Source organism: Ruditapes philippinarum, unplaced genomic scaffold (assembly GCF_026571515.1).
Source record: "Ruditapes philippinarum isolate M1 unplaced genomic scaffold, ASM2657151v2 ctg2001_1_1_1_1, whole genome shotgun sequence".
Lineage (NCBI taxonomy): Eukaryota > Metazoa > Mollusca > Bivalvia > Venerida > Veneridae > Ruditapes > Ruditapes philippinarum.
The window spans coordinates 41,911-56,543 of record NW_026859709.1 but is presented as its reverse complement, the minus strand read 5'-3'; the positions used below and the strand labels follow the sequence as shown (position 1 = coordinate 56,543).

At 32.8% G+C, this 14,633-nt stretch overlaps 1 protein-coding gene across 1 annotated transcript; it reads left to right on the top strand.

Moving 5' to 3' along the window:
- Positions 1–6,331: 6,331 nt before the first annotated feature.
- LOC132757579 (ankyrin-1-like) lies at positions 6,332–14,390 on the top strand. Its single transcript, XM_060748895.1, has 3 exons — positions 6,332–6,521; positions 8,178–8,718; positions 9,571–14,390. Exons 1-3 carry the CDS (start codon positions 6,453–6,455, stop codon positions 10,551–10,553), a joined length of 1,593 nt encoding a protein of 530 aa, XP_060604878.1. The 5' UTR covers positions 6,332–6,452; the 3' UTR covers positions 10,554–14,390.
- The last annotated feature ends 243 nt before the right edge of the window (positions 14,391–14,633 follow it).

Genomic DNA, 14,633 nt, shown 5'->3' with positions numbered 1-14,633 from the left:
AAAGGTCCGGAAAACTGCTATGAATTTTTGAATAAATGTGAAAAAAGGTGTAACATTTCAGGCCTATATATTCAAATTAAAAAGTAAAATGAAAGTGCAACATTAACACATGGCAATGCTGGACAGGTACCTAACTTTGTCCTGTCAAAGTTTTGTACCCCTCCGTAGACTGATTTTTATTTTATTTGTTAAAATGTGGGATTTGTGGCCGGAAACTGCTAGGAAACCAATATAGATAATTATACCATCGACAATAATTATTATATACTAGCAGATTTGGAAACATATATAATTATTATAATACTAATAACAAATAATAATAATTATATTAATTAATAATAAAGTAATTTCTTAGAAAACCTTCTAGCAAATAGATTATCAATAAATAAATAAGCCTTTGGCAGCGAAAGGGTTAATAATACCTGATACAATACTCGAATACAGATTTCCCATGACAACATCTTTTACCAGAAGTAAAAATAGCTTGGAGTTCAAACGTAAATAGCCTGCTCTATCTTAAACATTAGTTCCAATTTATCTAGAATATTTCTTTAAAAATAAGTTTTTAAAAAAGTATTAAATTTGGATTATTCCTTGACCACGGCATTCATTAAACCAGGGTCTTTCAAATAGATTCTATTTGACAGACCCCGATTAAACGTACTAAATTAATTCAACGCAAGCTACTGTGGTACATGCATATGTACTCTTTTCATTTCCAGTTACCGTTTATTGGACTAAATAATTATTTGATAATTTTTATATATGCCAGTTTATAATTTAAAAGAAATTATCATTTTAGAATGATAATTTATCTGTATCATTTAAGGCGATTGAAAGATACACCTGTAACATAAGTTACTGCACATCATGCATATAGCGCATGGAAAACAATTAAGGTTGTCGGATTTACGCAAGACGCAGCTACAGTACAGTAGGGCCTATACATGAACATTGTAGTGTAAAAATTATGCGTCATTTTTTCTAAATTAAATTATTTATACCATTTTCCACTTATCTCTTAATTCCCTTGATCGGCTTATTAATAGCTTGTACCTTAAAAATAAAATCCATGTTCGTCTTGGAAACTCAACCGTTCCTTTACTCCTTTAATTGGTTTAAGACAGGGAGACACGCTTTCGTGATGAAAATGATTTAGTAATGTTTGGTTGCATTTCTCTGAATTGTTTATTAAATGTCGACGATACAGTTCTTTCATCGATCAGTGAGAAAGGCCTGCAGAGATGCAATGACAAACTATATTTATTCAGTGATAACGTTGAACTATCGGTTAACCTCGAAGAAAACTAATATAATGGAAACGTTCAGATTAAATCTATTGGTAAAAATGGTATTAATATTAAGCATTTGCGTTGCAATGTTAGTAATGCTTAAGTACAAACTTTGCCACCGATAGATTAATTTGCAGAGAGACAAGTGCTATGGTACACACTGTATTATATACCGGTACCAGAGATGACTGATTGCTGCAGTGATGACAAAATTTTCAAAATTTAGTGATTATAACAGGTATAGCTAGGTTATACACTTGGTTGGTATATTTACACTATACGCATATAAAGGACAATATCATTGCTATATACACTTACTGTCCATTATTTAGGGATACTTTCAGGTAATTTTGGACTCGTTTCCCCATTTTATAAAATGTTTTGAGCCGGTTTATGGCAGCTTCGGAAAGTCCGTGAAAATGGCAACGTTGTTTTTTTTGCTCAAAATATTCTCAAGTTTGAAATAAAAAGGCTTTTGTGAGAGCAGGCCTATGCACATAAACAATTACCTTTTTAAAATGTTACTGGCTTCCAAACTAGCACTGTCGGAGACAAAATGCTACCTATATGTAGACAGGAATGCATTTCGAGGCTGGTGATTATGGCATTAACACTTTGGAGGTAATTTTTACATTCTGTCAGAAGATCAAGATTACGAAGATCAAAATAATGAAATCTGGGGTTCTACCTACAGCCATGCACGGATTTATATTACAATTAAAGTCCGTGGTACAGCACTTCAAGATTCAAGATTTGTTCAAAACCAAGGAATATAATATGCATAAGGTTATGATAGATCAACAATATAACGAATAGTTAATTCAAAAGTGATTAACAAAACATATATACATAAAATTATATAAAATTAATGCGATCAATTTGACTAACACATATCGGTATTTGACTTTGGACATGATTTGACTTACACAGATTTTATCTAAAGTGCTTATATGTTATACACTCATACAGGTTGAGAAAATCATGCCATACAGGAGAATGAGTTATTTAAATTTTGAAATAATAATTTTGTAGAATCATGCAAGTTTTAATAAAGTTGAATGGTCAGAGCTATTCCTTAAAGATTCGATATATCCGTGGTAATTTTTATAGTGGTGTTCACCCCAATAGATGTGCTTCATTGATAATTTTAATTTTCTCAAAAACAAGTGGTAGGTACCAAAATTTTTTGAGACAATATAAGAAATTAAGTATACAGTTCAATTCAATACAAACTTAAAATATTGACTCACGAATAAAGGTAAATAATGGCACTTTTGTTATCTCAAAACTTTGCATCATTTCTGCGCGGGTGTTTTTTTTAAGAACTTGTTCTTTTATTTGCATTTTTAATCAAGTTACCATCAACACAAAAATAGAAATTATTCAGATTGTTAAGAGTTTACAGTTTCGATTCGTTTCGGTAAGTGTGACGTGTCCTGTTAATATCTATGAAATTGATTACTACAAATCTGCTAAAATATACTTGAAGTAAATGAAGTGAATTTATCCTTGCATGGCTTTTTTTCCTTCTATAGCAGTGGCCTGCTTCCCCAAAATCTTGCAGTTTTTCAAGTTTTTTTCTTCCCCTCTTGCAAATATACCGTGTAAGTTTTCCCCAAAAGTAAGGACAGGGCTGATTCCCTAACCTGTGAAAAAAGCCCTGCTTATTTTTTTCATTAGAAACAGTCAGTCACTCTGACATAAATTTATTCATTAGAAACAGAGTTCATCAGTGTTCAGTGTGACTGAAGATTATGATAAAAAATGTATCTAAAGTATCAAATAAGTCTTAGACAGTGTGAACACATAGACAGAATAGTTAAATATATTGTGAGAATAAAGGCTAATCGGTAATCCTGTATCAGAAGTCTGTAAATAACGTTAACAATGTCTCTTACATTGTATAAACTATCCTGTACCTGCGTACTGGCACTTTCAGATCAGCTAACAGATTTTTCTACTATAACTGACAGTGCAATTAAAAAAAAGATTAAAACAGTGTCATTATAAACTTTAAAGTTAATAACCAAGGAAATATTGAATGAAAACCAAGAGTCATCTGGCCTGAATTGTGAGTAAAATCAGCCTTGCTAATTTGCTAAAGCAATACAAATAACTGAGATATGTATAGTTACAACAAGGATCACTTGTCCATGGCCCATCTGTCTGTCAGTCACAAAACTTGTCTGGACTACTCCTGAAAAACTAATGTGCAATTCCATTGAAACTAAAAATTACAGGAATGATCAGTTCCCACCCGGGCTAGTTGTGCATATTGTGGGCACTTTTTAGTTTAATGATTTTTGTCTAAGTAAAAAGTAAGCCAGGTCTTTGATGATTTTGATTTGTTAAATTTGCCGGACTACTTCTCTTAATCTTTTACCACTGGTGACATTTGAATGAAACTTTTCAGGATTGATCAATACTTCAAATACTTGGGCATAATTATGTAATAAATTTTCTGGTTGCTTAATTTTTGGCTGAGTTATTGTCCTTTAATAAAACAAAATTGCAGTTTGGTCCATTTATAATTTTTGTGTCAACTGCTACACAGTAGCTGATACATGCTACAAAGTAGCCTTGACTTATAGGCACTGCTTATAGGGATCACTTCTTTGATCATGATGTTTGTCTGCCTGTCTGTCACAAGATCTGTCCAGACTACTCCTCAAAAACTGCTGGTGCAATTTCATCCAAACTTTGCAGGACTGATCAGTACCAAGTTTAGTTGAGCATACATTTGTATATTATATGCAGCCAGTTCATTGATTTTTGTCAGAGTTATGGCCCTTTAATAAAAAAAATGTTTTGTCTGGAGAATCATTCTCTTTTACCACAAAAGCAATTTAATTAAGTGAAACTTTACAGGACTGGATTAGATAGATGAGATAATCTTTCTGATGACTATCGAATCCCATGATCAAAGCAGTACAAAAAAATTAAACATGTATTTATTTATTCTGTGCCTACTATGTATAGTGCAATTAGTAGCTTTCTTCCACTTCTTTCATATATATATATATACAAATGTATATATAAAAGGCTTTCAAAGAAAAACCTGAAATTTTGACAGTGTGTGATAATAATAATCAACTTTTGTATTCATTCACAGATTTTTAACCTGATTCTTTCTTTATTTTACTAGATAAAAAAGAAAGACCTTCATATTTGTTGGTGTGTTTGTTGTCAGGGACTGACTGTTAGGAGTATGGAGTTTCTACATGTAGTTCGACAACAAATTGCAGACAACACTGCGGTAAGTGTATTAAATTTTACTATTTACATTGAAAAAGGTCGAACCTTCATAATAGTCAAATGTTTAAAAAGTACAATGTATATTTATTCTGGGTTGGCCTATTTTATACAAAAAATTGTTCAAATTTTTACTGCTCAATCTTCTGCTGGGTACCAAACATTACATTGTCGGCAGTTTGGCCTTTATTAAAGCATGACCATGAATAATATCTACAGTCACCCACCCTGGTATTGGTGAAACACTAGTTTTTGCAGGTTTTTTTACAGTATATATTTAGTATCTCACTGTAGGGAAGTATACAAAATTTTGCTTAAAATTAAAAAGCATGTTGATATAAGAATATAAACCTAAGGTCTCAATTTTGATATAAAAAGGTAAAATTCTGCATTTTTTATGAACCTATAATAATTATCTGAGACAGTTGTTTTATCTTCAAGATACTATGCATATTTTCATGAATCTGAACAGAAAACTCTAGTTATTAGATCACGTTTTTATGAAAATATGTAGTCTCATGTTGAATGTATTTTGTATCAGTAAATTACTCTATATTTTCTAAATTACAGAAGCAAGATGACTTTGATCCATTAGAGCATCCAGTTCCTGATAAAGGTAAGATATTCACCATGGTGTGCTCATTTAACACCAGGCTATTATTAATATTAATTGTACCGTATTTCAGGGTTTTTTCGCAAGTATCTAAGTTTTGCTTTATTGCGTACAATGAATATTGCAAAGAATAGATTTGCTAAATTTGCCTTCAGTTTAATACGAAAATTTTGTGATTTTCTGTGAAAACAATAAATCTTTGACAAAATTTATTTATTAAATTTCACAAATGTCATAGTTGTTGGTCATTATACAAGATATATAACTCTAGCCATGACATTATTTGTGAACTTCAAAAATCCTGCTTAAGATTTTGCTTGCAAGTTATATACCCACAACCAAGAGGACATTCATTTGAAACATCACATATGTCTTGATTGTAACTACCACCCTTCTTGTCTATCTTGTTTATTATGACTAATGTCCTTTGTTTTGTTTTTTCTTCTTTCAGAAACAAGATGGATTCAGGCAAGCATATATAAGAAACTGATGCAGAAAACACTGACAGTAGAACACCTAGAGAAGTGGAATGAATATCTTGATAAATATATAATTATACGTAAGCAGATACATGTATGTTTATAATTGATGATTAGATATTTATATCTCAGAAGATATTTAAGAACTAAATATCCATACAGTATAGGTGCCTGAATATCAAGGTTTTAGAGGAAGCCATACTGAAGCTGACTTATGAATGGATGATTGTTTTATGAAACATGACTGCCTATATTTATTCATTTGCAGGTAGTAAGTAATTTATATGGTGCAAATGGCACTTACAATCCATGTAAATGTACCAAAATGAGGTCAAAATTTGAAAAAAAACCTCTTATTACTGTGTAAGTCACTTGTAGAAATATGGTGATAAATAGTGCAAAATCAGTCGTTAATTATTACTTGAATTTTGAATCTTTTTACTTTAAATCTTTTAAACATGTTATGGTTTAGTAATAAAATAACCATTCACCATTGACCTATACTGACCTTTGAATTTATCCATGAACCTGCTGGATATCTATAATGGATCTGTCCAGCCTTGAATTTGAAACAGTCCATTCAAAGTTCAAGGGATTTCAATATCAAAATACAAAAATTGAGTTGCCAACAGTATAGGTCTGGTCAGACTGCACGGACTTGCAGGCTGGCCTGGCTCTAATACTGGTGGCAAAGGCTGGTCACTTTTGGTTCCAGCAGATTAAAAGTTATAAATTATATTTACAGCTCGATGTGATGACTGTCACACTGAATGTGTTGTAGAATTCAGAAAAGAACCAGATCCAGAATTTTTTGAGATGGTCTCTAATCTCATACATGAAGGAAAATGCCACTGTTCTCCTTATGACTCTAATGATGACTCCTTAGTAAGTATAAAGTTTCCTTCTTATAAGAAAGAGAGTGTGTGTAGTCTATGCTTAATGAGGGTTTGTCTGCCTGTTAAGGCAAAAAAAGCAGTTTTCGCTGTCAAGTAAGAACCCTGGACATGTCACCAGTCATGCCCTTAACGGTTTAATTTCCACAGAGTATTAGCCTAAAATATCAATTTGAGCCAAAAGTAGGTCACTGTACGGTGGTCATTGAGAACCTAAAAGTAGGTCACTGTATGGTGGTCAATGAGAACCTAAAAGTAGGTCACTGTATGGTAGTCAATGAGAACCTAAAAGTAGGTAACTGTATGGTAGTCAATGAGAACCTAAAAGTAGGTCACTGTATGGTGGTCAATGAGAACCTAAAAGTAGGTCACTGTATGGTGGTCAATGAGAACCTAAAAGTAGGTCACTGTACGGTGGTCAATGAGAACCTAAAAGTAGGTCACTGTATGGTAGTCAATGAGAACCTAAAAGTAGGTCACTGTATGGTAGTCAATGAGAACCTAAAAGTAGGTCACTGTACGGTGGTCAATGAGAACCTAAAAGTAGGTCACTGTATGGTAGTCAATGAGAACCTAAAAGTAGGTCACTGTATGGTAGTCAATGAGAACCTAAAAGTAGGTCACTGTATGGTGGTCAATGAGAACCTAAAAGTAGGTCACTGTATGGTAGTCAATGAGAACCTAAAAGTAGGTCGCTGTATGGTAGTCAATGAGAACCTAAAAGTAGGTCACTGTATGGTAGTCAATGAGAACCTAAAAGTAGGTCACTGTACGGTGGTCAATGAGAACCTAAAAGTAGGTCACTGTATGGTAGTCAATGAGAACCTAAATGTACAGTAACAGGAGACATGAATGTAGAAGAAAGATATCTTGGTCCGAGGTAATAAAGAAATTATTTAATCTTAAACCAAGATCTCAGGTATTTGTTTGGTCAGAAACTGTCACAGAATGTTCACTGACCAATAAAAAAAAACCTGAGATAATTAAGACAGAACTCAGAAAAAAGTTTATTAACCTCGGGACCTCTGGTGTCTGGTTCTATGTAGAATACTACACAGGGCTTTAAATTCACTGGTTCCATTATTCGTATATTGAAAGTGGAATTGTTTGTGGTTTCCTAAATTAATTTGTGTTACTCGTTTTTTCAAAGACATGAAATTTATCATTTTCAGGGGTTGAAATAAATTGCTCATTAAAGCAGCATACCTCCAAATCCATGCTAATTTTCATGAAATTTTTTTAAGTTATATTTAAAAGTAAAATATTATGAAGTGAAGAAAGATATTAATTAACACATTGCAAACAATGCTTACAATGCACAATAATTATCAAAAAGTGTTGAAAGTGCGCAAAAAATAGGCCTTACTGCGTTACTAACGCAGATAAATACTGCAAAATCAGTCAAATAATTGCAAATAGTATACATGTATAAATAATTACTTGAATCTTGAATCTTTTTTTAAATCTTAGTACAATTTTTTTCAAGTTTGATTTTCTTGAAATATTAATGCTTATCTTGAGCTATGCAGGTTTAATTAAGTCATGTACATGTACTGAAAATTACATGTACTGAAAATATAGCCAAATTGATATCGATAATCTATTGAGAAGTGTATTCTTGCAAATGCTTTCTTTGTCATTATTTTAGAATAAAGGATACAAATTGGTTCATTTTGCTTGCACAAGGGACGAGTATCTTCCAATATTGATTTATTTAAAGAATAAAAACTGTGATTTCAACAGTAAATGCTCGGGAAACATTCCAACACCTCTACACCTGGCCATATTCCATGGGCTTCCAAAAACTGTTGACTTTCTTATTCACTGTGATGTTGATGTTAATTTCACATCAAATTTTATAGACAGTCCATTGGCTGTTGCCATGGCAACGGAAAATGATGAGATAGTTAAAGCTCTTCTCAAATGTGCCAAAGTTGACAAGAATGTAACAAACAGAAGAAATCAGACACTGCTTGCACACTGTATCAGAGTAAAGTCAAAGTACTTGCAAAGTTTGCTGGAGGCGGGTGCCGATCCTAACAAAACCGGTCTCCTGAGGACGAGCCCTCTGATGTATGCCGTACAAATGAGGAATGTAGACGTGATTAAACTTTTGTTACGATTTGGAGCAGATGTGAATATGAAGAATGGGAGGGAAGATGTGCCACTTTTAATTGCTTTGTATACAGGTTTGTGACTTAGTGAGTTGTTATTGTAACTGCATAAAGACACAGAAGCAAATATAAGAAACTATTGGTGAATGTTTTTGCAAGAAGAACCAAAAGTTCTTGATGGGCTATTGTGGATGTGAGGATACTCTTGCTTTGTTGTAAAAAAGAAATTATAACCGTCATAACTTTGCATGAACCAATGCATGTCATCACTTTATCACATATGAACTGTATTAGTGGCATACATTGCTGGTTTGTCCATTCCATTCTCTTTCCATGATTACACTGTTTTTCAAAGCACCTTTATTTACTTGTTTTGACTGATATCTAAAAATCTTGGTATAATTTACCCTTAAGTAGGTTTTAATGTCAGTTGAGCTTTGTCATATAGATATCTGTGAGCATCTATTAGTGTTACTCATATTACGTTTAAAGATTGATAAGACAATTAACATGTGGCCTAGTGGTAAAGGTTGAGGACTTCAAGCCGCTTGCCCCTCACAACTGGGTTCGAATCCCGACAGGAACTTTGGATTTTTCAAGTGTGGAAGCTATCCAGCAAGCTTATGAAATATCTGTGGTTCTACTTGGGTGCCTATTCATGCCTGAAATAATGCCCGGAAGGGCACCTGAGGTATTCATCCACCAGTAAACCTAAAAGCGCCATATGACCTATAATGTTTTGGTGCGACATTAAACCTAACAAAAAAAAAAGCTCAGAATTGAATATACAAAAAAATGATAAGAAGATATTAGTTAATTTGCATGATATTTCATCAAGGCATGCTATATTAAAGTTAATTCAGTTTTTCAATGGCGTAAATAGTATGTAGTGGTATGTTTATGTCCATAAATTTTGTCCTTTAACAGGTGATGTAGAAATAATGAGGATTCTACTAGATGCGGGGGCCGATCCAAACTACGCACACAGTGATGGCAACACACCTCTGTTGATAGCATGCTATGATGACAAATTGGAGATTATTGAGCTTTTACTGAAGTTCCATGCCAGTGTTACTAAAGGCAATAGTAATGGCTATACCCCATTACATATTGCAGCTTGGAATGGACATTTAGACAGCGTGAAAAAACTTTTATCAGCCGGTGCTCTCCATGATGTTCAAACAAACGATAAAAATACTCCAGTGGCACTGGCAGCTCATGGTGGCCACTTGAAAGTCATTGAAGAGTTACTTCCACTTGGTTGCCGCGTTAATAATTACGACAAAGACGATGATACACCTCTTCATTATGCTTCATACAATGGCATGGTAAGGGGAGTGGAGCTATTTATAAAACATGGGGCGGACCCGAACTGTAAAAGTACATGCGATGCCACACCCCTTTGGAATGCTGTTTATAAAGGCCACAAAGAAGTTGTTAAACTGTTGATTAAGCTAAATGTGAACCTTGAGGTGAAATCTAGGGGAACTGATCAACATTCCCACTCGGATACAGTAGTCCATGTTTACCATTCACCTAAATCGCCATTATGGGTTGCTATGGAAAGACATTTTTCTGATATTGCATTATTGCTTGTGTCAGCTGGTTATGATATTTACAAAGAGGAGTGGCTAGTTGATGGGCAGTTCCCTTCAAATTTTGATGAACGTATGTGCCGTCTTTTATCCCAGTACGTGCACTCTCCACCTCATTTGATTGCTTTGTGTAGGAACTATTTCCGCAGATGTTACGGGCATGACATCGTAGCCAGGGTGGAACAGATGGAAATACCCGTAACTCTAAAGAAATATTTGACATTTTCTGAATTACAATATCAGGTGAATGAAAAAGATTCCATAGTTCATAGATCAGGTGATAGTAGTGATGACGATGACGATGATGATGAGTAAAAGACAACACAACATGAACAAAACAGTTTTAGTCTGACACATGACTTCTGACTAGTCAGTTATGAACATGTTAATCTTATCTGCCCAAAAGCATTTGAACATCTTTAGCTTGTTGTAGTGCAAAAACTTTAATGTAGCCAATTATTCAAACATTTTAAAAGGTGTCTTAGCATACTTGCTTATCATGCCAAGGTTGAGCAACAAGTGGCATCATTTTGAACGTTTTATAAGAAATGACTAAAACAAAATTTTGAGAACTTGTGCATATGAACACAATTAAGCTTTTGCATCAAAACCATTGACCTTTGAAAGGTTATTGCTGAAATGACATATTTGAAATGTGCTTGCTACATTTGATCATGTGTTTATAGGTAAACAAAATACTTTTTTTTACTATAATGTTAACATTATAATAAATATGTTTTAATGTGTGCAGCAAAAATGACTTGCCAATGGCAATGCCAATGCTGTTTGTTGCTTAAGTTCCTACAACACTTATTATCATAAATGGACTTGTCCTTTTTTCATCCTGTTCAAAACTTTTCATCATTTTATGGAAAAATTCCACAAAATAAGTACTGACTGAATAAAGCTACCAGTGCAGACCATGATCAGACATGCTGGCTGATATCTGGTATCTGCACTGGTCTCATTTTCATGTATGCATTTTGATATTGAATAACCTTAACATTAACAAAAGAAAATTCTTAATTTAAAGTTGGGGTAGTCCAATACAATACAAATTTAACTTCATTCAGAGTTAAAATATTCTGTATTTTGTAAGAATTCTTGTCTCTGTTACACATAGAAATTAAACTTGTTCTTCATAGAAATTTAAGTTTATACATGTATAATTCTTTAAATTAATTTTCAGACTGTTTGATTATTGTTGCATTTTGTCATAATTTGGACTTTTGAATGCTATGAGATGTAGATAGCAATGTGTGATATAATGTTGATTTATCATATTCACCAAACAGGAACCCATGTGGTTAACTCTTTCTGTAACTGTTAGTTATTTTAATTTTTTGGAGAATAGTGCAATTTGTACAGAAATTAGAAAATTAGAAAAAGAAGCGTGCAAAGTTGAAAAGTACCATTGCAGAGGACCTAAGTTTTGAGGTCTTATCTGAAAGATTGTTCCCATTTTCAGTATGAGTAATGTGTGACAGTGTGATAGCATTTTACTTCATAGTCATCTGAACTTACGAGTTTCATATGAAATTTAAAGATTGTAACACGACTATAAATTTGCTTTTCATGTGTGTTAGTCTTCGTGATAAATCATGTGTATTTTATTTGAATTAGTTTCTTTTTCTATTTGGTTAAAATCGTTTATCCATTGAAATTGTATTTATTTTATGTTTTTTATTCATTAAGTGCTAAATAACATATACATATATGTATGATTGTATTATGATTATATGTGCAATTATCATTGTTTTTAGCTTGTTTATTCAAAGAAAAGGGAGAGCTATTGTACTTAGATAGGTGTCGGTCTCGACAGCTATGGTTGAGTATTTGTGTGCAAGTTGGTATCTCCAAAACTACTAAAAGGAATGGGTTGAAACATCACAATTTTATTTGAGAGCACAATAAGGTGTCGCTTTCAAAGGCCCATAACTCTTTTACATTTTTGACAGAATTATAGCCCATGCTTAACTTAGAAAGTTCTACATTATCCATGCTCTTGTTTTACTATCAACCATCAAGAATAGTTGAGCATGCTGTCCTACTGGCAGGTCTTGTTATTTCAATCCTTGAATAACCAGGAGTGTTTTTTTTAAAATCAATTTAGTTATGCATTGAAAGTTATATAGAGGATATTTGTTTGTTTTGCATGTAAGATTGAAATATAATTTCACTGAGTGAACACCAGATGCAATATTTTCACGAGTGGCGTAGCCACGAGTGAAAATATAACAGCTGGTGTTCATGAATGAAATATATTTCAATCTTATATGTAAAACAAATAAATTTTCTTTTTATTTCATGCGTTTTAAGTATTTTTAATTATTTTTTACTGATTTTGCCGCGTAACGTCGCGCATTCTCCTTCGTGACGTCATCACATCATGACGTCACATCAACAAATTTGAAATAAAGTTCTGTTAAATTTCTCTAATTTTGTTACATTTTTAGCATAATGTATGGTGACATCGACTTTCTTTTCCGAAAGAAGCAAAATTTACGCATGACGGCATTTATTTTTGCCTGTTATTCCATTCAGTTTTGATTTTCTTTTCATCCGCATTCAGATATAGTCCGGCTACAGTGAAAATTATATTTTATAAATTTCACTAGTGGTTTATCAGAATATAATCATCTGATATATTACAATAAAACACTGGAAAGCATGAAATAATTTACTTTATTCTTTATGCCTATTGGTCAGTATATTAGAAGTCATACTGTTTTGGGGCAGTCTGTCTGGTGATAAAACTTTAAGCATGGTTATAACACAGAAATCATTCCTCCTACAGTCTACAAACCTCATAGGTTCATGCACTTTAATGAGCTCTACCTCCAAGACCCACATAGAGGTCAAGTGTTCATGGCCTTCTTTCAAACCTTGTGCTTGTTTTGACATGCTTTCAAAAACATTATTGTGTTGCAAAGTTACTACACGTTATTTTTTTTTATTTTTTTTTGTTTTTATAAATATTAAATGCAATAGTTTCAAACTAAGCCTTTGGTGTTTATTCCAATAAACAGTTTTAAGTGGCATTATGCCAATCCAAATATAAATGGCAAATCTTAATGGCAGGTAAAAGTCAAAATAACATCACATTTTGCAATAATTGTTTTCAATTTTCAATTTCAAATGAATAATAAATAAACCATGTGATTCAAGGAAATATCTGCATATATATTCTTCAGAATAAATTGGTAACATTCTAGTGAAAAAAGGAAGGATTCTTCATATGCCCCCACTTAAAATGTTCGTCTGTATGTATGTACATCCTGTAATCCTTGTCTGTTCAATATCTATTTTTAGTAAGCCATGCTTTATGTAACTAACTTGGTAGGAACATTGCCCAAGGTCATCAGATGACCCAAATCAATTTTGAGGGCATTAGGTCAAGGTCACAGTGACATTTTGTCTGATCAGTATCTTGAGAAGTTATCAGCCCAAGTTTGAGAAACTTGGTAGGGATAATGGCCAATGATCAGTAGATAAACTATAGACACATTTCTAGTTTTATTTCACTCTAAATATTTTGTCAATATAAATTACTGATTGATCACAATTATAATAGGCAATAAATGTAGTAAATTTAGAAAATAAGCATTATGTCACTATGATAGTGTCATGCAAAACTACTGAAATATGAACAATTGAAATGTTCTTAATTGGCAGTGACATCTACTTGTTTTGTGTGTGTGTGTTTACCAGTCCTTTGCGAATAGGTCCAGGGCCCTTTAACTCTTAAAATAGTAAAAATTAGCACCATTAATATGCCATAATTTGTGAATGTAGTCTTATTTTACACTTAATATAAAATTTAGCAATTAAATGTGTGTGTGTGTGTGTGTGGGGGGGGGGGTTGTTCCTCATGTTCTTAATTGAAAAAATTGTTGCCAATGACTACAATTTGACTGTGAATTTTCTTGAAAAGTATTGTGATAAAATGATACTTTTTCGCCCTATTTCGGTCACAAAACTGCTTAAAAACAATGTCATCAATTGAAAACATGTATGTACAGTCCTTAATTGAAATACTAATTTTGTTATAAGACAGAAAATAAGGTACATGTATTTTCCCTTTCATTTTGTACTGTGATATTTATAATATTTATGTCATGCATTATGTTTATTAAATTTTTAGCCACTCTTCATGTTATTATTTGTTCTTTCCTACCTTCAGCTCTACAGCTTTTTGTAGATGTAATAAAAAATTTCATAGTGAATAATTACATCAATGTTTCATGCAGTTTCTGTGAGCACTGACATCTGCTAAATTTTAGTATTTTAATCTTGAAACCCCTAATCTCTTGCCTTGCTAAAATCATTCATTACTTATAGGGTAAATTTCAAAATATGTACTGACTCAATAGCAAACAGTTCAAACCATGATCT